Genomic DNA, 23,908 nt, shown 5'->3' with positions numbered 1-23,908 from the left:
CCAGTGGGGGGCGTGTCTATCACTGACTATTAAAGTCAACCTACTTCAACAGCTAGGTAAAGTTAAAGATTGATAGGGACAGAAGCAAGTTCCACGCAGAAAATAACCATTTAACTGGATTGCTATGAAAAAGCATGAATTACATTAATACTGTTTATTTGGAAATTCAGTATGAAGTCAAGAGCAAGGCTCTGGGCTATTAGAACTCAGGGAGAATTTTAAAAAGATATTAGGTACCTAAGTGTTTGAGTCAGACCATAATAAGACTGTAAGAAATAGGAAAATGAGTAGCCTGTTCAGCCCCTTGAGCCTACTCTGCCATTCAATAGGATCATGGCTGATCCAACATTCCTCATGTCCACTTTCCTGCGCTTTCCCCATATCCCTCAATTTCCCCTCTGATCAAGAATCTATCTGTCTCAGCCTTAAATATACACAACGACTCTGTTGCCACAGCTCTCTATGGCATGATAGTCCAAAGACTCTCAGTCCTCTGAGAGAAAATAATTCCTCCTCATCTCAGTCATAAATTGTGCCCTTTCATTCTGGTCCTAGACTGTCCTGTAAGGGGGAGGATACTGTCAGCATTTATTCTGCCAAGCTGCTTAAGAATCCTATACCTTTCAATGAGATCATCCCTCATTCTTGTAAATTGTAATTTTACCATTGCTCATAAGACAAATCCTTCATACTGGAATCATCCTAGTGAAACTTCTCTGAAATACCTCCAATGAAATATATTTCCTTAAATAAGGGGAGTAAATTGGTCGCAGTACTCCAGATGTGGTCTCACCAGCACCTTGTACATTTGTACAAGGTCAGGGCTCTTGAAAAGTCCTGGGAGCTGTGGAGCTTGGAAGAAGCTGTTTGCTCCGAATAGTTCAATGTAGCTGTGAGCAAGAGTGAAGAAAACCCAAAGCAATGTTTACTTTTTGCTGCTTAGCCAGTTCAGAGCTCAGGAAGCAAATCCAGGGCAGTACTGGTCAATTGAAGCTCACTCTTTTCTGAAAAGATGGAGTAAGTGCCATTTTCTACAATACAAAGGAGCATAGTCCTAGAAAAGGAAGGCAAAGACCACAATGTGTGCAAATGCTGTGGTAGTCCATGACAGGATGATTTTTAAGCAAGTATCAGGGTCAGACTGTCAAAATTGAAGAATTGTAATCCCTTGTGAGGTTTTAAGAGATTTGCTGACCCACTGTGTCACTGAGGTTTTGGGGAGATTGTTGAGAAATCTGTGTGGCTGTCTCAATCACAATTGCTGTTCAGAATGTTCCGTGGGGTGTTCAACCTAATTTTTTTGTTACCAATATTTGCCTCCTGTCATGTTTGAGATGTTAAAATATAAATTATATCTATTTCTGCACAGACTGATCCTATTTTGTTATCACTGATCTTTGAATATTTTTCATGTGCAATAACTTAGTTATTTTTTGTTGACTAAAGAAACCTGGCTGAACTGTTTCTAGAACTAAACCAAATACAGTCTAAAATATGTTCAATTGTGTACATCCTCTTTCTTGTATAATTTTTAATTTGTTATGGCCAGTGAGGGAGTGGAAATGGTGCACCTCTCTAACCTCAGTTATAATTGTTGCTATCTGTAGCTTTACCCTGAATAGAAAAAGAACTGATGAGGTTGGCAGAGCCTGAAAAGACCTTGCATGCCATTTCTGAAATAGTAACTGTTTGCTGGGACCAGATGGCAGATGAATTTGGTGCTGATTTTAATTCTTGAACAAGAAGCAGTCATTATGTGTGCTGCTCTAAGTGTTGTTTCTGCTTTGATAGTTAAATTGAGGTCCCCTTGGTCTCACATTATTCAGAACGTACGATCACGTGTTGACATCCAGTAAAAGTGATTCGTAAATATTGCAAGTGTATCTAACCACTCACCACTTAATTTCAGAAATTCATCCATGACTGGAAGCTGAGTAGACTGTCAATTTGTTACAACATGAAGCTAATCAGAGTTGGAATTTAGTGTCTTTGCTGAAAGTTGTACAACAGGACAACTATTTACTTTAGCATAAATAGCTATGTCAATTAGTGAATTACTTTGTTGAATCAGCCCATTGCTCATTCTATTGCTCAAGATTCTGCAAATTACTGATTTGTTGCTGCAGAATCACTGAACTACCTCTAAAAGATAAGAATAAATTCAACTGTTATAACATTGAGGTTTGATGAATTGTCATTTTCAGCACAAAATTCCTCTTGCATTTTCTTCCATCCCACCATAAAATATCTTAACTGTACAAAATATTTAATGACCCCACCACTACCATTTTCTGAGGCGGGAAGTGACAATGTCTTACCAAGTCTTACATCTGAGAGAAAATATTTATCCTCATCCCTGTTCTAAAAGAGTAAACCCTAATTTTAAAATAATGCCCTCTGGTTGTGGACTGACCCACGAGAGGGGAAATATCTTTCCACTTTCACCTTGACAAGTGAAATGTGGTCTGATCAATGCCTGACTAATTAAAGCATAACATCTTACATTTATGTTCACTTCCTCTAATAATAAAGGATAGTATTCCGTTAGCCTTCTTGATTCTGTGGCATACCTACATGCCAACCTTTTTGTGACATGTACGAGATCACCTAAATCCATCTGCACTTTGGAATTCTGCAGTCATTCTCTATTTAAGTAATATTTAGCTTTTTTCATTCTTGCCAACTGTTGAAAAACATTTATGACTCACATCTACTAGATGGCAGTTTAGGAATATAAGTTCCCAATCGTATGAGAGCAAGTGAACCTCAATTTAATTAGACTTTCAGAACAAAAGTAGGAAGTCTGAGCTCTAGATTATTTGACCACTATGTCACTCGCTCCCCACTTTTCTTTTGTGTAAGGGCTATTATTCCGTCCTTTAGCAATACCCAGAACCAGTTTGGACATGACAAAACAGCCCTGCACCAGGAGCACAATCTTGATGCCTAAATGTCCTGTGAGGTCTAATTATGCCCGCAGATCAGTTGTTCAGGTTGTGTAAAATCAACTTCGTATCATCTTTATCATGAAAGGTTCAACATGGAGCTGGTAGTGAGAAATCTGTAATAAATTTTCTTCCAGCCTGTGTGTATGTTTACAGTATGTTTTCCTTTTCTGCTTATTGTAGACAACTACTTGTTCATATTTCTGTCTCTCTTTGTGTGCATAGAAATATTTTGGATTTTCACATTATTAAAATATCCATTTAACCTCATTTTATATGTTTAGTGGATTTACTAGTGAACCATTGGAAAACTGGTTTGCTGGCCCCGAAAGAAATGTTTGGCTCTATGGCATGTGTTCAACTCCCAGAATATCTGCTTAAAGATGGATATGCGAATTATGAGCAAGCAGAGATCATCCAGAATGTCCTTTACCACCAGTATAACATTGAGGTATGATATATCATATTTATCACAATATCCTGAGAGAGCAAGAACTGCAGATGCTGGAATCAGAGATAACCAAGTGTGGAGCTGGAGGAACACAGCAAGCCAGGCAGCATTAGAAGAACAGGAAAGCTGATGTTTCGGATCAGGACTCTTCTTCAGATATTCTGAAGGAGGGTCCCGATCTGAAACATCAGCTTTCCTGCTCCTCTGATGCTGCCTGGTCTGCTGTGTTCCTCCAGCTCCACACTGTGTTATCTATCACAATATCCTGTTTGTTTTTCACATTACCAGAATACAATATTGTTACTATTGTACTTTTTGTAACAAAGGGCTATTGATGCCATTCTTTTTTATTTTCAAAAGTTGACTTTATCTGTAAAATTCAAAAGCAAAAATATTCCAGATACATTTAAATTTGAATATTACAGAACTAGGGAAAAGGTAGCAGCCCTGCAGTGATATCAGCCCTTGGGAAATTGACATGACCATTGTGGGTCTATCTAAATTAATTTTTCTCACCTTAACTTTGACAGGTAATGGTGCAGAAATTCCACCTGGATATTTTCTAACCAGTAATGTTTTTCGATTAATTCATACCTACAACAAGTGTAATTGAGAAATCCATGGGCTCCTGTTTATTTAAATTCCTTGTGAATGAGATTATGCTGCTGTGCCATGGCTGAGATGACAGCAACTGGTTGGGTATCACTGCAATCTTCCCTCAAAGGAATGAATAATAAATGACACGGTAGTTCTAAACAGGAGTTAAGGGAACATGGAACCTACGTGTGGCTACAAAGAAAGATGGTAAGGTGTGGGTCGGTAGGATGCTAACCCTCACTAATAAATTCTACTTCATTACACGAGGCACAAAATAACATATTCCTGGTTGGTTCCAGAAAATAATGTTCTAAGAATACATAATTTTTGTAGTACCTTTCTTTTCCCATTATTTCTTGATTTATACTCTGCCCCATACTGTAATTGCTATAGAGGCACCAATACACAATTTCCATCAGTAACTTCTTACAAATTAATAAAATTCTTTAAAGGCTAGTTATGGTTGATGCAAAAAGGATGTTTCTCATGGCTTGTGGTCTGGAAGCAGGGGACACAATCTGAGAACAACAGACAAGTAATTTTGGACTGAGATGAGGAACTTTGTTTTTCTTCAGAAAATGGTGAATCTTTGGAATTCTCGGCCCCAGAGGATATGCAGATAGCACAGGAAAATGTTGAGATAGTTGATCAGGTATGATCTAAAATTACTTGAGGATTGAATGGCCCAATCTTACTCCTATGTTATTATTCTTATCCAGTAACACTGAAGGAATAGTGATATAGTTCCAAGTAAAAGTGCTGTGTAATTTGGTGAGCTACTTGCAGGTGGTGGTATTCCCATGTTTGTGGTGCCCTCGTCCTCCTGGATGGTAGTGGTTATGTATTTGGAAGGCATTGTCTAAGGACCCTTGGTGAATTTCTGCATTGCTCCTTGTAGATGGTAAACACTGCTGGAAGTAGTGAGTGTTCTTGAATGTGATACCAATTAAACAGGCTGCTTTTCCTGAATGGTGTCAGGTTCTTTGAGTTTTGTGTGAGCTGCACTTATCCAGGCAAGTGGGGAACATTCCATTACATTCCTAATTTGTGCCTGGTAGATGGTGGACAGTCTTTGAGGAGTCAGTGGTTTAGTCATTTACTGCAGTATTTATAAGATTAGTCCAGCTCTGTTTCTGGTCAAAGGTAATTGCCAGAATATCGATAGTGGAGGTTTCAACAAAGGCAATACTGTTGAATGTCAAGGGATGATGGTTAGATTCTCTCTTGTTGGAGATGGTCACTGCCTGAAACTTGTGTGGTGTGAATGTATTGCCTGGGTCTTTCTACATTTGGAAGCAAATTGCTTCACAGCCTGATGAGTTGCAGTTAGTACCAGTCAATGTGCTATCATCAGCTTTTGGTCTTACGATTGAGGGAAGGACATTGATGAAGTAGCTGAAGATGGTTGGGCCTAGGACAGTAGCCTGAGGAATGCCCGCAGAGATTGAGTCATAGTGTCATAGAGTCAAATAGCACGGAAACAAATCCTTTTATCCAACTCATCCATGCCGACAGGACATCCCAATCTGACCTAGTCCCATTTGTCAGCGTTTGGCCCATATCCTTCATATATATATATATTCGCACGCACACACCTATACCCATCCAGATGGCTTTTAAATATTGTAATTGTACCTGCCCCCACTACTTCCTCTGGCAGCTTGTGCCATACACGCACCACCCTCTGCATGAAAAACTTAACGCTCAAGTCCTTTTCAAATCTGTCCCCTCTCATCTAAACCTATGCCCTCTAGTTTTGGACTCCCCCATCCTCAGAAAAAGATTTTGGCTATTCACCCTATCTATGCCCCTCATGATTTTATAAACCTCTGTAAGGTCACCCCTCAGCCTCTAACGATCCAGGGAAAGCTCTCCCTATGTCCCAAACACTGTAGTCCAGGCAACATGTAAATCTTTTCTGCATCCTTTCAAGTTTATCAACATCCTTCCAAATGAAGGGCATCCAGAATTGTAGGCAGTATTCTACAAATGGCCTCACCAATGTCCTGTACAGTCCTAACTTGATGTCTCAACTCCTGTACGCAATATTCTGACCAATGAAGGCAAGCATGCCAAATGCCTTCTTCACCATCCTGTCCACCTGTGACTCCATGTTCAAGGAACTATACACCTGCAACTCCTAGGTCTCTTTGTTCAGCAACACCCCCCAGGGCCCTGTGTAACCCCTACCCCGGTTAGCCTTACTAAAATGGAACACCTCACATTCATCTAAATTAAACTCCATCTGACATTCCTCGGCCCTTTGGCTCACCTGATCAAGGTCCCATTGTATTTTGAGGTAACCTTCTTCACTGACCACAACACCATCTATGTTTGTGTCATCTGCAAACTTCCTAACCATGTCTCCTATATTCACATCTAAATCATTTATGTAAATGATGAAAAGCAGTGGACCCAGCACTGATCCTTGTGACACATCGCTAATCACAGGGCTCCTGTCCAAAAAGCAACCCATTACCACCATCCTCTGTCCGCTACCTTCAAGCCAATTTTGTATCTAATTGGCCAGCTCCTCCTGGATCCCATGTAATCTAACCTTACTAACCAGTCTACCTTGCGCATCCTTGTCAGATGCTTTACTGAAGTCCATGTAGACAATGTCTGCTGCTCTATGTTCATCAATCTTCTTCGTCACCTCTTCAAAAAACTCAATCAAATTAGCGAGACATGATTTCCCACACACAAAGCCATTTTGACAATCCCTAATTAGTCCTTGCCTTTCAAATGCTTGTTAATTCTGTCCCTCAGAATCCCATCCAACAACTTACCCAGCACTGAAATAAGGCTCACCGCTCTATAGTTCGCTGACTTTTGCTCACAGCCGTTTTTAAATAACGGCACCACATTAGCCAACCTCCAACTTCTGGAATCTCACCCATAGCTGTCGATGATACAAATATCTCAGCAAGGAGCCCAACGATCTCTTCCCTAGCTTTCCCACAAAATTCTGGGAAACACATGATCTGTTCCAGGGATTTATCTACCTTTATATGTTTTATGAGTTCCAGCAGCTCCTCTTCTGTAATATGAACTCTTTTCAAGATATCACTGTTTATTTCCACAAGTTCCGTAGCTTCCATGTCCTTTTCCACAGTAAATACTGACGCGAAATATTCGTTTATTATCTCACCCATCTCCTGTGGTTCCACACATATATGGCCATGTTGATCCTTAAGGGGCCATATTCTCTCCCCAGTTACTTTTTTGCCCTTAATGGACTTACAGAATCTTTTTGGATTCTCCCTAACTCTATTTGCCAAAGCTACCTCATGTCCCTTTTTTGCCCTTCTGATTTTCATCCTCAGTATACTCCTAGTGCCCTTATACTTCTCTAGCAATTCACTGGATCCCAGCTGTCCATATCTGATATATGTCTCCCTTTTCTTGACCAGGCCCTCAATTTCTCTGGTCATCCAGCATTACCTACACCTACCAGCCGTGTGCTTCACAGTAATAGGAATGTACTGATTCTGAACTCTCATTATCTCAATTTTAAAGGCTTCCCACTTCCCTATGATCCTTATCTGTAAATAGCCTCCCCCAATCAACTTTTGAAAGTTCCTGTCTAATACGGTCAAAATTAATTGAGACCTCCAATAATCACAACCATCTTCCTTTGGGCTAGGTATGTTTCCAACCAGCAGTTTCCCCTATACCTATTGACTCGAGTTTTAATCAGTCTCCTTGATTTCAGATGCAACTTTGATGTCAAGTGCAATTACTTTCATCTCAAGTAGTCACTTGTGATTTAGATCTGTCTGAAGCTCAAATGCCAACAGTCACAGGAGCCATTTTAATGGTCTGTTGGGTCTAGTTTTTAAAATATACATACATTGGCTGAATTTTCATAATATACTGAGGCATGAGACCATTTAACTCTTTTCTTTGGGTGAGAACAGGTGAGTTTTTTTCTTTATTCGTTCACAGGGTGAGGGACTCGCCAGCTTGGCAGCATTTATTGCCCATCCCTTATTATCCAGAGGGCAGTTAAGTGTCAACCACATTGCTGTGGGTCTGGAGTCACATGTAGGCCATACCAGGGAAGGATGGCAGTTTCCTTCCCTAAAGGACATTAGTGAACCAGATGGGTCTTTCTGACAATCAACAATGGATTCATGGTCATCATTAGATTCTTAATTCCACATCACCCAGATGGGTCTACCTTAGAATCACTACTTCTTCCTATAATTCTAACTGTCTGAAAAGGCAGACGTGTACAGTTACAAGGAGAAGCTGGTCGAATGACACTGAGGTATATTGTTCATTCAGAGAGCTCGTACAGACCAGATGGCCGTATGGCATCCTTCTGTTCTGTGATAGTTCTTCATAATATTAGCCTGTCAATCTTTTATGAAACGTAGATTTTATAAGACCCTGTTGGTGGTCTAAATCTTCATATACATTAGATGCAGTTTGAAAAACTGGGCCAGTGGCTCCCTCGGAAGGAACAAGGGATCTAAAAGGATATGAGGGGCAACATTTTTACACAGAGAGTGGTTTGTATGTGGAATGAACTGCCAGAGGACATGGTGGATGCAGTTACAGTTACAACATTTAACCGACATTTGGATAACTACATGAATGGGAAAAGTTTGAAAGGATATGGGCCAAATGCAGGCATATGGGACCAGTTTGGTTTGGAAACATGGCTGGCATGGACAAGTTGGACTGAAGGGTCTGTTTCCATGCTCTATGACTCCTTCCTTTTAGTTTGCACCTGTATCTTTAGGAGCTTTCAGCTCCTAAAAGGTCACCACCATTTCTATACTTCCTGAATCTGGATCTCTGACTTCCCTGCATCAGACGGGCACATGTTGCCCTGCTACTGCTAACAATTAGACCAACCAGTCTAGACTTGACAGTCACATGCCTGATTGCACTTAAGTAGCATCGGGCCTTCCCGTAAGAACAACACAATGTTCCACAACCCCCAGCACTACATGTTTGTAATTAGTCAGGAATGAAACAGTCTGAAGTGGCAGATCAGCAGTTCCAAAACTTACAGGAAGTGGCTTACACTTTCATGATCTCAGGATATCCCAAAGCTCTTTGCAGACAATTAACTACTTTTGAAATGTAGACATTGTGGTAATGTAGGAAATAATGGCTAAATTACTTCAATTAGTGTAGCATTGGAAAAGCAAATAACAAACTACAGTAAAATACAATAGACAGCAGAGAAACAATGCAATTGGCCAAAATGATCTGTCTTGCTGTTTATACTTCACATTAGATTCTTTCCATTCCATCTACCTTCCTCTCAGCCTATCAACATATCCTACAATTTTGTTTTCTCCCATGTACTCGTCTAATTTTCAGTTTGAAAGCATCTAAGGTCTTTGTCGTAACCATTTTTTTCCTGCGGTAGTTCCACTTCTAACCATTGTACAAGTAAAGAAATTTCTCCTATTTTCTTATTCTATTTAATTTGTGACAGTCTTGTATTTGTGAACCCATAGGTGGTAACATCCTCTCTGCATCTCCTTTGACCCACTCAGTTATAAATATTTTACGGTTGGTGATCTGCTTTCAAAATGTAGTCACTCTTCTAACGTAAGGAAGAAAATCTGCAATTAAAAGCTAGCCAATGGGCAACCATGTGACCACTGTAATTGGTCATAAAATCTCAACAGTTTCACTGATTTCATTTTAGGGAAGGAAATCTGCATCCTTACCTGGTCTGGCCTCCATGTGACTCTGGACCCCCAGCAATGTTGTTGACTCTTAACAGACTTCTGAAATGACCAAAAATACCACTCAGTTGTAACAAATGGCTGCAAAGTCAAAAGAAACCAGATCAGCTAGCGGGCATCAACACAACCATCATAAATGACAATGTAAGATACAGCTCTGTCAATTCTTCAAAGTCCTCCTTACTAATATCTGGACGCTTATGCCAAAACTGGGAAAGTTGTCCCACAGACTAGACAAGCAGCAGCCTGACGTGGTCATACGCACAGAATGCTATCTTACAGACAATGTGCCAGATAACCATCATTACCATCTCTCCTGATCCACCAGTGGAACAGACCCATCAAAGATGGCAGAACAGTGGAAAGGAGTTGCCATTACATTTCTCACCATTAATTCTGGACCTCATGAAGCCTAATAGTTGAATGTCATGAAAATCCATTTTGTTTAGGGAAGGAAATCTGACACCCTTTTCTGATCCAGCCTACTGTCACTCCAGCCCAATAGTTGTGGTTGATACTTTAAGCCAGTGTTCGACCAATTCGCTTCATGCTACATGATATTAAGAAACTGCTAAAAATTGTGAAATGCTACAAAGTCTTTGGGCCCAGACAACATTCTGGCAATAACACTGAAGACTTGTGCTTCAAAACTAACCACAGCCCCTAGCCAACTAGTTCCAGTACAGCTACAACACTGGCATTTGCCTAACAATGTGGAAAGTTACCCAAGTATATCCTATGCCCCAAAAAAAGGACAAATCAAAATGCACCAATTCTCATTTTTCAGTTGAGTCCAACATCAGCAAAGTGATGGAAGGGTTCATCACTGTTATACCAAGTGGCTTTTGCAGAGGAATAACCTACTGACTGACATTAGGTCCCGCCACTTAACTCCTGAACCCATTATAGCTTTGATCCAAACATGTATAAAAGAGCTGAGGTGAGAGTGACTTTCCTGACATCAAGGCAGCATTTGAATGAGTATGGCATCTCGGAAACTAGCAAAGCTGGAGTAAATGGGAATTAGAGTTGGGGGTGACTCTGCTTGTTGGAGTCATGCCAGCGCAAAGGAAGATGGTTGTAGATATTGGTGGTCAATAATCTGAGCACCAGAACAGCACTGCATGAGGCCCTCAAGATAGATATTTTCTAATCAGCCTGCTCAGATATGTTATTACATACATCAGGAGCAGGTAGGACATGAACCTGGGCCTCCTGGTTCAAAGGTAGGGATGCCATCACTGCGCCACAAGATGGTTGAAGTCATGGTTGACTCCACATCTCTCTTGAAACATCTAAACCCTAGGGGTGCCTGCCTTGCCCTTCTCTAAATACCTTCATTGGAGAGCTTTTGTTTCTAAATATCCATCCCTGAAGACAAGTGCAGGATTGTAAATCAGAGCCATCTAGACTCAACGTTTTCTTGCTTTTTTTCCAGTGATGCTGCCTGACCCGCTGTGATCTCCAGCATCTTTTGTTTTCAGTACAGATTCCAGCATCTGCAGTAATTTGCTCCTAACTGGTAGGCAGTTGAACTTAGAGCATTAACTGACAGTATGGGACTACAATGTGGTAGCCATTACAGAAACTTGATTGGGAGAAGGGCAGGACAGGCACCTCTAGGGTTTAGATGTTTCAAGAAAGATAGAGAGAAATGTAAAAGGGGTCAGTGGGTTGTATTACTGTTTACGAAGATAGAACATCTTGGAGGGCTCCTCCAGCGAGGCTATATCGGTAGAATTAAGAAAGATGCAATCACTATGATGGGGTTACATAGTAGGCCTCCCAATAGCCAGCGGGAGCTAGAGAAACAGATATATAAGTTGATCATGGGGATAAGTAAAACAATAGAGTTGTTATAGTGGATGATTTAAACTCCCCCAATATTGTCTGGGATTCCCTTAGTGCCAGGGCCTTGAATTGGAGGAATTTGTTAAGTGCATCCAGGAGGACTTCTGAAGCAATATGTAAATAGTCCACCTGGGGAACAAGCTTTTTTTAAGTTCAATCATAGAATGAATGCATCGCTGCCCGAGAGGGTAGTTAAAAGTTAACCACATTGCTGTGGGTCTAGAATCATGAGAAGGCCAGGCCAGGTAAGGATGGCTGTTTCCTTCCCTAAAAGACAATAGTGAAGCAACAATGGTTTCTTGGCCATCATTAGACTCTTAATTCTAAATTTTTATTATATTCAAATTCCACCATCTGTTGTGGCAGGATTTGAACCTGTCTCCCCAGAATATTACCTGGGTCTCTAGATTAACAGGCCAGCAATAAGACCACTGGGCCGTCACCTACTCAAAGTAATGGGAAGCGAGTCTGGCCAGTGATTGAAGTTTCAGTGGGAGAGCATTTTGGGAGCAGTGATCATAATTCCATAAGTTTTAAGATAGATATGGATAAGTATAAGACAGGTCCTTGAGTAAAAGTGTTAAATTGGGGGAAGACTGATTACAACAGTATTAGTCAGGACCTGAAGTAATTAGATTTGGGGAGTCTCTTTGAGGGTAAATCCATATCTGACATGTGGCAGTCTTTTAAAGGCTAGTTGATCAGTGTTTAGGACCAGCATGTTCCTGTGAGGGTGAAAGATAAGGATGGCAAGATTTGGAAACCTTGGGTGGCAAGAGATATTGAAAGTTTAGTCAAAAAGAAAAAGGAAGTCTATGTAAGGCTAAGAAGTTGAAATCAAACAAGGCCCTCGAGGAGTATAAAAAATAGCAGAAAATAACTTAAACAAGGAATCAGGAGGCAAAAAGGGATCGTGAAATGTCCTTGGCAAGTAGGATTAAAGAGAACCCCAAGGCATTGTATGTGTATATTAAGAGCAAGACAGTAACTAGGGAAAAGGTTGATCCATTCAAAGACAGAGGAGGGAATTTATGAATGTAACCAAAGGAAATAGGTGAGATCCTTAATGAGAACTTCACATTAGCATTTACCAAGAAGGGTATGGATGCTGTTAAGATTACTGATATGCTGGGGCTATTGATGTAAAGGTACTGAAGATATAAGGATATTGAAGGAGGAGAATGCCGAGACCTTGATGACGATCTTTTTTGATAGAGTTCATGGAATCCCTACAGTGTGGAAACAGGCCCTTTGGCCCAACAAGTCCACACTGACCCTTGGAGCATCCCACCCAGACCCATACCCCTATAACCCACCTAATCTGCACATCCCTGAACACTACAGGCAATTTAGCCAATCCACCTAACCAGCACATCTTTGGACTATGGGTGGAAACCAGAGCACCTGGAGGAAACTCACGCAGACACGGGGAGAATGTGCAAATTCCACACAGACAGTCGCCCGAAGCTGGAATCGAACCCAGGTCCTTCATGCTGTGAGGCAACAGTGCTAACCACTAAGCTACCATGCCACCCCTCTAAGGCACTTTGCCGCCGCTATTTGTATCCTATTTAACCACAGGCAAGGTCCCAGAAGATTGGAGATTAGCCAGTGTTGTTCCTTTATTTAAGAAGGACAACAGGACAACAGGGATAATCTAGGAAATTATAGGCCAATGAGCCTTACATCAGTGGTAGAGAAATTATTGGAGAAGATTCATAGGGACAGAATTTACTCACATTTGGAGACGAATGGGTTAATTAGGGATAGTCAGCATCACTTTATGCAGGGGAGATCCTGTCTCACAACCTTGAGGAAGTGACAAAGATGACTGATGAGGGCAGGGCAGTGTATGTTGTCTACATGGACTCTACTAAAGCATTTGACAAGGTCCCTCATGATATGCTGGTCCAGAAGATTAAGTCACATGGAATCCATGGTGAGTTGACAAGTCAGATACAAAAATTGGCTTGTTCTTAGAGGAGTAGAGGTAGTTGTGGAGGAGTGTTTTTCTGACTGGACATCTGTGACCAGATCCATAAGGATTAGTGCTGTTGTTTGTAATAAATACAAATGATTTGGATGAAAATGTAGGTGGTCTGGTTAATAATTTTGCATAAAAATTGGTGGTAGTGTGCATAATGAGAATGGTTATCAAAGGATACAACAGGCTGTAGATCAGCTGGAAAGTTGGGTGAAGAAATTACAGATGGAGTTTAATCCAGACAAGTGCAAGGTGATGCATTTTGCTTACCTTCATCAGTCAGGGCATTACATATAAAAGTCAGGATCATTTGCGACTCCTCAACTACTGAAGTCATCCATGTTCAAATGCTGAAATATTGCCACAGAGGCTGGTGCCCCATCACCAAGTCACCCTTTATTTACACATGGAATGTCCTTGACAGTGGTCCAACTCCCTCAGAGCCAGCTCCCAGAGTGTCAGAATGTCTAACACTCTGTTTTTATCTGTTAGCCAGGACTCCCTGATTGGCTCTTCTCTTATCTTGGAGGCAGATGGCATTTTGTGCTGGATTTTCACTACTGAGGTGACAAGCTTAGTTAATTCACCAACTCAGGAGAACTATCACAGTAGATGGTGGACCACCAGGCTAGATTTTTCCCTCTAGAGAGATGCGTGTGAGTGCCCAAATGGCTAGGCGGCCTGATTTTAAAAAAACCATCTCTGTTCTTTGTTCCAGTTGTTTCATGTAATTTTAGGCCCTCTAGCCCTCATTTCTCACATCAGCACCCATCCACTCCTGATGCATTCAGAACCTCTGCCAGTTCACATCACCCAGGTGCCCCCAATCACCTTATAGCCTGTTGTATAAATTCAGCTAGTTTTTTGGTAATCAGTTTGTTCATAGGAACATAGAAAATAGGAGCAGCGGTGGGTTAAGCCATTTGGCCCTTCACATCTGCTCTGGCATTCAATATGATCATGTTTAATCTTCTAACTCGGTACCCTGTTTCCATTTTCTCCTCATACCCTTTGATCCCTTTAGCTCTAAAAATCTATATGTAATTCCTTCTTGAAAACATTCAATGTTTTGGCTTCAATCACTTTTTGTGGCAAAGAATTCCATAGGCTCACCACTCTCTGGGTGAAAAAATTTCTCCTCATGTCGATCATAAATGGCCTACCGCACATCCCTACATTGTGACCCTTGGTTCTGGACTCCCCAGTCATCAGGAGCATCCTTTCTGCATTTACCCTGTCAAGTCCTGTTAGAATTTTATGGGATTCTATGAGATTCCCCCATCATAAAGTCATAGAGTCATAGATATACAGCATGGAAAAAGACCCTTTGGTCTAACTCGTCCATGCCGACCAGGTATCCTAAATTATTCTAGTCCCATTTGCCAGCATTTGGCCCACATCCCTCTAAACCCTTCCTATTCATATACCCATCCAGATGCCATTTAAATATTGTAATTGTACCAGCCTCCACCACTTCTCCGGCAGTTCATTCCATACACGCACCACCCTCTGCGTGAAAAAGTTGCCTCTTTGGTCCCTTTTAAATCTTTCCCTCTCACCTTAAACCTACGCCCTCTAGTTTTGGGCTCGCCCACCCCGGGGAAAATACCTTGTCTGTTTACCCTATCCATGCCCCTCATGATTTATAAACCTCTATAAGGTTACTCCTTAGCCTCTGACACTCCAGGGAAAATAGCCCCAGTCTATTCAGCCTCTCCCTATAGCTTAAACATTACAACTCTGGCAACGTCCTTGTAAATCTTTTCTGAACACTTTCAAGTTTCACAACATTTGTCCTGTTACAGGGAGACCAGAATTGCACACAGTATTCCAATAGTGGCCTAACCAATGGCCTATACAGCTGTAAGATGATCTCACAACCACGTAATTTTTCTAAACTGAATATGGTTCTAACCAATCCAGTCGCTCTTCATACGTCAGCCCTGATGTCTCAGGAATCAGTCTGGTAAACCTTCATGCAATTTCTCAATAGCCAGAACATCCTTCCTTAACTAAGGAGACCAATAACTACACACAGTACTCCAGGTGTGGTTTCACCAAGATCTGTAAATTACAGCAAGATATCCCTGTTCCTGTGCTGAAATCCTCTCAACATGCAGTCAAAACATATGATTTACCTTCTCGCTGTCTACTGCATCTGCATGCTTAATTTCAGTAACTGTACAAGATCACCCAGGTCTTGTTGCACCTCTTCCTTTCCCAATCTATTATCTTTCAGATAATCTGCCTTTCTGTTTTTGTTACCAAACATCACATATACTTCACCTATGATGAGGTGTAACTGGCTAGACAAGCATTTGTTGCTCATCCACAATTAACCTAGAGAAGGTGGTGGTGAAGTGTTGTCTTGAACCATCTGTAGTGCATTTGCTGTAGGTACACACGTAGTGCTGTTAGGAAGAGCGTTCCAAAATTTTGACCTGGAGATGGTAAAGGAATGACAATATAGTTCCAAGTTAGGATTGTGTGTAATGTGGAATGAACTTGCAGGTCGTGGTGTTCCCATGAATCTGATGCACTTGTACTTCTAAGTGGTAGAATTCACCATTTTGGAAGGTGCTGTCGAAGCAGACTATAGTGATTGGAACAAGAGCCAGGTGGATCTCATTGAGTATGAGTTCCCTGATTGGGGCTGTTAAGTTAGGCAAATCAGGGAGGCCTGGCTGACAGATATAAACAGGAGTCCTAGAGGTTCCACTCACTGTAGTCGCTGGCTCTGAGCTAGCTCGTCAAAGTCCATGTGTAAATAAATGGTGACTTGGAAACAGGATTCCATACAACAGGATTGATGTATGAAGAGTGACTGGATTGGTTAGAACTATATTCAGTTTAGAAAAATGAAGTGGTTGGGAGGTCATCTTGCGGCTGTATAAAGACATTGGTTAGGCCACTATTGGAATACTGCGCACAATTCTAGTCTCCTGCTATAGGAGGGATATTGTGAAACTTTAAAGGGTTCAGAAAAGACTTACAAGGATGTTGCCAGGGTTGTAAGGTTTAAGTTATAGGGAGAGGCTGAATAGACTGTGCCTATTTTCCCTGGAGTGTCGAAGTCTAAGGAGTGACCTTATAGAGGTTTATAAAATCGTGAGGGGCATGGATAGGGTAAATAGACAAGGTATTTGTGAGTTGCTGCAATGAATCTTGTGGTTGGTATGCACTGCTGCCACTGTGTGTAGGTGGCGAAGGCAGTGATTTTTGAAGGTGGTGGATGGAGAGTCAATCAAATGGATTGCTTTGCCTCGATGGTATCAAGCTTATTGAGTGTTGTTGGAACTGCAATCCTCCAAGCAAATAAGCAATTACAGACTTACAGACATCTGACTTGTGCTTTATAGATGGTGGATAGGCTTTCAGTAGTCAGGAGGTGAGTTATTCGTGGAATTTCCAGCCTCTGACCTGCTCTTGGGACCACATATTTACATGGTTAGCCCACTTCAGTTTCTTGTCAATGGTATCTCCAGGAAATTGATAGTGGTGATTCAGCAATCCCGTAATGCCATTGAATGTCAAAAGAAGATGGTTGGATTCTTTCTTGCTGGAGATGATCATAGCTTGACCCCTATGGCTTGAATGTTTCTTGCTACTTCTCAGCCCAAGCCTGGATATTGCGTAGGTTTTTAAAGTTCATAGCATTCACTGAATTAGAAACTAGAAATGGAACTGCTGTTCAAAATCAGGGAAGAAATGCAGAAATGAAGATGACATGCTGGAGAGATTCAGCAGGTTGAGCAGCATCTGGGGAGAGAGAAATATCATTTATGCATTGAGTCTGGTATGACTCTTCCAACACTTCTGCAGAACCTTTCTGAATTACTGACTGTACCACAGCTGGAGTATTATAATTTCACCTAGGTGCAGGGGCATACTAGCAACTGTGCTTTTGTGAAGACACCTCTCGGGCACAGTCTTTGATGGTGCAGTATATTGGCAGTGCGCAATCCAGAATTAGAATTAGTTTTATTGTCACATGTAGTCAAATGAGTACAGTGAAAAGTGTACAAGTTACCACTTACAGTGCCATCTTAGGTACAAAGGTCCCTAGAATCATAGAATCCCTACAGTGTGGAAACAGGCCCTTCGGCCCAACAAGTCCACACTGAACCTCAAAGCATCCCACCCAGACCCACCCCACTATAACCCACCTAATCTACACATCCCTGAACACTACAGGCAATTTAGCATGGCCAATCCACCTAGCATGCACATCTTTGGACTGTGGGAGGAAACCGGACCACCCGGAGGAAACCCATGCAGACACGAGGAGAATGTGCAAACTTCGCACAGACGGTCGCCCGAGGGTGGAAGCGAACCCAGGTCCCTGACGCTGTGAGGCAGCAGTGCTAACCACTGAGCCACCGTGCCGCCCCTAGTTCTTAGAAAAGTAGAGGTTAAAAAGTCCAGCATTGCAGACTTAGGAATAAATTATAAAATGGAGAAAACATTCAAAACAACGGTGTTTTGACCTAGACCATGTTGGCATCTAGCCACCAGTCCACACTGGGCCTTGACTCCAGACCACGCTTGGCTTCACCTCCAGGAGATTGCTCTGGAATCACTTCAAGACCAGAAGTCCACACTGAGGCCATGCCAGGCCTAGAGACCATCACATTCTGCCTAAAGACCACCACACTGGGCCATTGGGAGATCACCACACCAGGCGGAGAGGATATCACGCCAGGCCAAGAGGCAGGCCAAGAGGACTGCACACCTCCAGCACACTGCCACACCAGGCCAACTGACTACCACACCGGGCCGAGAGGACACCTCATTGGGTTTGTGCTGGGGCCCAGAGTTCCAAGGCAGCGAGGTTGGAGGCCGGGCATTCTGAGTTTCATTTCCAAAATTCCCTAGATTTGGGAAAGATTCCAGCTGAATGTAACTATTTTATTCAAAAAAGGAAGATGGAAAGCAGGCCATTTAGCTTAATATCTGTCATAGAGAAGATATTAGAAGGTATCATTAAAGATGTTGTAACAGGGAACTTAGAAAGGTTCTATCCTAGCTGCCACCCAGGTGGATAGAGTTGTTAAGAAGGCGTATGGTGTGTTAGCTTTCATTAATAGAGGGATTGAATTCAAGAGCTGTGAAGTTATGCTCCAGCTATACAAAACCCTGGTTCGGCCACATCTGGAGTATTGTGTCCAATTCTGGCCGCCTCATTACAGGAAAGATGTGGAAGCGTTGGAAAAGGTGCAGAGGAGATTTACCAGGATGTTGCCTGGAATGGAGGAAAGGTCTTACGAGGAAAGGTTGAGAGAGCTAGGGCTTTTCTCTTTAGAATGACGAAGGATGAGAGGTGACTTGATAGAGGTGTACAAAATGGTCAGAGATATAGATGAAGTGGATAGCCAGAGACGTTTTCCCTAGGGTGGAGGTAGCTATTACGAGGGGGCATAGTTTTAAAGTGAGTGGAGGTAGATATAGGGGAGACATCAGAGGTAGGTTCTTTACTCAGAGAGTGGTAGGGGCATGGAATGCATTGCCGGATAGTGCCGGAGTTGGCCTCAATAGGGGCATTTAAGCGGCTATTAGATAGGCATATGGTGATAGTATAAGGTAGGGGTTGAAGTTAGATAGACCTTAGGTTTAGGGTAAAAGTTCGGCACAACATTGTGGGCCGAAGGGCCCATACTGTGCTGTACAGTTCTATGTTCTATGTTTTATGTTCTATGTTTAAATAATCAGGCAAAATCAACATGGTTTAGTGAAGGAGAAATCATGTGCAACCAACCATGAGTCAACATGACGGAAAAATATTTAACCAATTTACTGGACTTTGAAGATTCAGCAGGCTGTATAGATGAATGGGAACCAGTGGATGTATTGTGTTTGGATTTTCCGAAAACATTTGATAAGTCAAAGATAGTTGTGGAAAATAAACATTTATGGTGTAGGAGGTAATATATTGGCATGGAAATGGCTGACTAACAGGAAATGGACAGTAGGCATTAGAAGGTAATGTTCTGGTTGATTAATGGTGGAATTTAGCTACTAATCCAGCCAACAGAGTCTGTCTCTGGATGTGTCCAGGGTTCAATCCTTTTGCAATGTGATTCTTCAGAGTTCTGCTGCTGAAGAATCCTGGAGTTGAATTCTTATACAATTTTCGAGTTTTTTGTGTGACATTATTTATGATTCTTTAGATTCTTTCATCTGCAATATTGATTAGCCTTCTGGAGTCCTCAAGTCTGCAGCTTGCCTTTTTATCAGAAGTAACTCCCGTGCTCCTTGTCATATTTGATGTTAGCTGTCTTTCTGAAAACACAACTTTTCCTGCAATTAACCCCTTTACTTCAACAGATTCCTTTTGCAGGAAATCCTAATTGCCATTTGTCATGAGGCAGTAGTTTATCAAGCAGTGTTAGCCCCTGTCTACCAGGAACAGCTTGTTAGAGTTGCTTCGACTCCTTCTTCCAGGGATAACTAATTAGCATGTTGCTTTTAATTCCTTTATAACAATTTCTACTTTCCCTTTCATCCCAGGAAACCGTTTATTCCACAAAAAAGTTATTGATGATCCTTTCAATCCATGAACAGTTATTGAACTTCGCTGTGTCATTGTTTACACTATGACACAGCGAAGGTTCACTAGGCTGATAGGCGATGGCAGCACGGTCCCATGGAGAGAGATCGGTTCAAGTGGCCTGTGTTCATTAGAGTTTAGAAGGATGAGAGGGGATCTGATTGAAGCACACAAAGATCTAACAGGGCTAGACAAACTAGATGCAGGGAGGATGTTTTACCTGGTTGGGAAGTCTAGAACCAGGGACACATTCTCAGGATACAGGGTAAACCATTTAGGGCTGAGATGAAGAAAGGTAGTCACCCTGTAGAATTCTCTCCCGTAGAAGACTATGGAGACCAAGTCACTGAATATAATTTCTTAGATTTTAAGGGCATCAAGGAGTGTGGGGAGAAAGGAGGAACGTGCCATTGCAATAGAGGATCAGCCATGTTCGTATTTAATAGCCTACTCTTGCTCCTTGTTTCTGTGTTTCTATTTAAAGGGCTTATAGAGCTGGAGAAGATTACAAAGGGAAGATAGAGATTTGAAAGCAAGAATGAAGATTTTAATATTGAGATGTTGTTAGACAGGGATCCAGCGGAATCAGCAAAAACAGCCTGACGGGTAAATGAGATTTCAAGCAAATTTAGATGCAGGCAGCAGTTTTATAATGAGCTTGTTTATGTTGTGTGAAAAAGGGATACAATCCACAACGGCACTAGGGTAGTCGAGACTAGTCATCAGTAAGGCACCAATTAATGTTTCAGCAACAGAAGGCGCTGCTGAAGCATGTGAGCATATGAAATAGGAGCAGAAGTAGACCATTTGGCCCCTCAAACCTGCTCAGCCATTGAATAAGATCTTGGATGGTCTGTTTGTTTCAAATTCCATTTCATCTACCTCTAATAACCCTTCATTCAGAATCTATCCATCTCTGTCTTAAAAATATTCAATTCCACCATTCTGAGGCAGAGTTTCAAAGTCACACAACCTTCTGAGTGAAAAGAAATTCTCTTCATCTCTGTCCTGAAAGAGCGATCCTTAATTTTAAAACAGTTCTCTCCAGTTCTGGATTGACACAAATCTAATTGACAATGGATTGTCCCTTTCCATGTCCAACTTGTCAAGACTGGGATGGAAGTGAGTGATGATGCTGAGATGGAAGTAGACAGTCTTGGTAATGATGCAGAAATGTAGTTGAAAGCATTAACTTGGGTCATTATTTTGGTGAATTTAAGACTGTTTCCATGGGTGGAAACAGAGGTTGGGGACCATGTTTGTGATGAGGTCCAAAGGCAAAGACTTCAATTTCCCCAAGATTTAGTTGGAGGAAATTTCTACAGTTTTATTATTTGGATATTGGACAAGGAACATGGAATATCAGGGATAGCAAAAGGTTCAAAGAGATGGTGGTGAGTTGGAGCTGGCTGTCATCAGTATATATTTCTCAATAATATCATAAAGTGATTGATTTCTCATGTATATCTATCAGTGGACATATGAACCTTCCAGGACTGGCAGCTACACAACGAAAATGCCATATGCTACTCTCTTCATAATGCCTACTTGCCTATCATCCCGGCAACTAATCTCTCTCGTGATGAGCAGAAAACCAGTTGGGCTACACAGCCCTGGCAGTAGCGAAGATGTTACAATCTGCCTGGCCTTAGCTTCTGGAGGGGTACAACCCTGAGCATTTAAACTGCTTATCTGCTTAAGTGTGCTAGTACTTCTCTTGCCACATGATGAACTCACACAACACAATGTGAACTAATTGGCAGGCAGGCCCCCTATTCAGTGGGATGGTTGTAGATAAAGATCAAGGTTTTAGGCCAGTTCCCGATTCAGTACCTTATACTGACACTTGATTTCTCTCTACTCTTTACTGTATTTTATAATTCTAGTTTACTTGCCCACATCCACATTGCCTTCTGTGCTCCTATTACCAGCCTGGCATCGCCAATAATTGAAAAACTGATTAGTCTTATTCAGACTTTTCTGAAAGTCACTAACTTAATGAAGCCTGTACATCTTAACTAACTACTACATAAAATTAGGGAGTGCTGATTCCCTAAGCTGGTTTTAAGTCTTGCCAGTGATTATCTAAGCATAAATTCTTCCCTTCAGGGAAAATCAAGGTTACTGTTATTCTTCTAATGCCTCCAATGTGAAAAAACACCGGCTTGTCCCACAAGTTCTTCCTACAATGATATGTTCTCATCTTACCCAACAGCAAGGCCATCATTCATTTAAGTCCTTAAAATGAGAAAGCGAAGTTGAAGAACAGTTACAGGCCATGCTGTACAGATACTTCCAACGGTGCATTAACATTTAAACAGGTTACCGCTTTCGATCTCTTTTACCCAGCTTAAGCAATGAAAAATATACAAGAAAATGTTCTTTTGGAAAATGGTTGTGCTGTTATTCAATGTTTATTTTCTATTTATCCATGCATTTTTCCGTAGAGAATATTACTCATTGATTTTGTCCTTAGCTGATATTTACAAAAAAATTTTCAATCATCTTTGCTGCCTACACTATACTGAAACTCATTTGATTTTCTGACTGATAACATTTGTTTACCACACTTTGATCTTCTTGTTTCTAATCAGGTACCAGTCAAAGCCTTGGGAGGAAAGCTGTATGTTCGGATCTCCACACATATCTACAATGAACTGGAGCAGTACCAGAAACTTGCAGATGCAGTTGAAGAGATGACAATAGAGTAGGCTAGGAACTTACCCTTCAGTATTCTGATTAACTGTCTTCTTACTACTACATATCTGATTATACTATTTCCCCTTGGAGAAGTACTATATATGTAAATTGACTATTGAAAATATTGACAAAAGATAGTTTTGTTTGTATGATTAGCAGGGGTTCAGTATTAGAACAGAGCCCAATGGAGTAATGCTCAAGCCATGGTACAGATTAATGGTATAGATTAGAATTGTGAAAACAACTGCATGATAAAAACACAAATCCAATGTGCTTTAGCAACTTCTGGAATTTTCACTGCTGCCTGTGGTAGCTTAGCTTTAAAGACCAGCGAAAGTGGTGACATGAATTGGACTGAAGTATTTGCATTCTTCTTCCAAAAATGTCTTATATTAATAAACAGAGTGTTCAAGAGAAGAATCAATCCTAGCCCTTGAGTTTGATTGACATCGATCCTTGTGGTTTATGTGGAAAGTTGTACACTTTTTAGAGTCACTGACCTAGAAATTCAAAGACTTCTATGAGTTGGAGAAGTAGTGCAGGGTACAAGCCCTGCCTAGAATTCTGAGAGCTAGGCATCACTGATATTTAGCTTCAGGCTTCCTTGTCACAGGGTTGGGGCGGTATTTTAACCTGTCAGCAAAGGAAACACTTGAAGTGAAAGAAAATCAGCCCACTGCTAGCTGCACAGCAGCCCTCATGTAAGTGGGTGTAGATGTCAACTCTGGATGGGTTGTGGGGGTAGGGGGAGGGGAAGGGGAGGCAAGGTGTTTGTGGATGTGGCTATCACAGTTGTGAAAACAACTGAATGGAACCTACAAAACTGCCCAGTCAATGTGCCTGCATAGCTCGAGACTTCCTACCGGCACCAGTTACCTTAGTCAAAGCTGTGTGTCGAGGGAGGGCAGGAGCAGCAATAATTAAACTTGTTCTTTAAAGTGAGATGGAAAGAAGTACTAATTTTTGTTGTTGATCCATGAGGGAGCCAAGAGATATTGTGGAGGGTGGACAAGAAAGAGAGCTAAGGCTGCAATCAGATAAGCCATGATCTATTTGGCAGAGCAGGCTGTATGGGTCGAATGGTCTATTCCATCTCCCATTTCTTATGATCACTTTTCT

At 41.5% G+C, this 23,908-nt stretch overlaps 1 protein-coding gene across 1 annotated transcript in view; it reads left to right on the top strand.

Moving 5' to 3' along the window:
* Window positions 1–23,209, top strand: part of LOC109926952 (L-cysteine desulfhydrase-like) — an 89,713-nt gene extending 66,504 nt beyond the window's left edge. Inside the window, exons 12-13 of the mRNA XM_048596808.1 lie at window positions 3,230–3,396; window positions 22,684–23,209. Of these exons, the coding sequence (XP_048452765.1) occupies window positions 3,230–3,396; window positions 22,684–22,800 (284 nt within the window). The 3' untranslated portion in view covers window positions 22,801–23,209. The remainder of the gene's footprint in view (window positions 1–3,229; window positions 3,397–22,683) is intronic.
* Window positions 23,210–23,908: the final 699 nt, after the last annotated feature.

This window comes from Rhincodon typus, chromosome 5, assembly GCF_021869965.1.
Source record: "Rhincodon typus isolate 14 chromosome 5, sRhiTyp1.1, whole genome shotgun sequence".
Classification (NCBI taxonomy): Eukaryota; Metazoa; Chordata; class Chondrichthyes; order Orectolobiformes; family Rhincodontidae; genus Rhincodon; species Rhincodon typus.
This window is presented reverse-complemented; position numbering and strand designations above follow the sequence as displayed.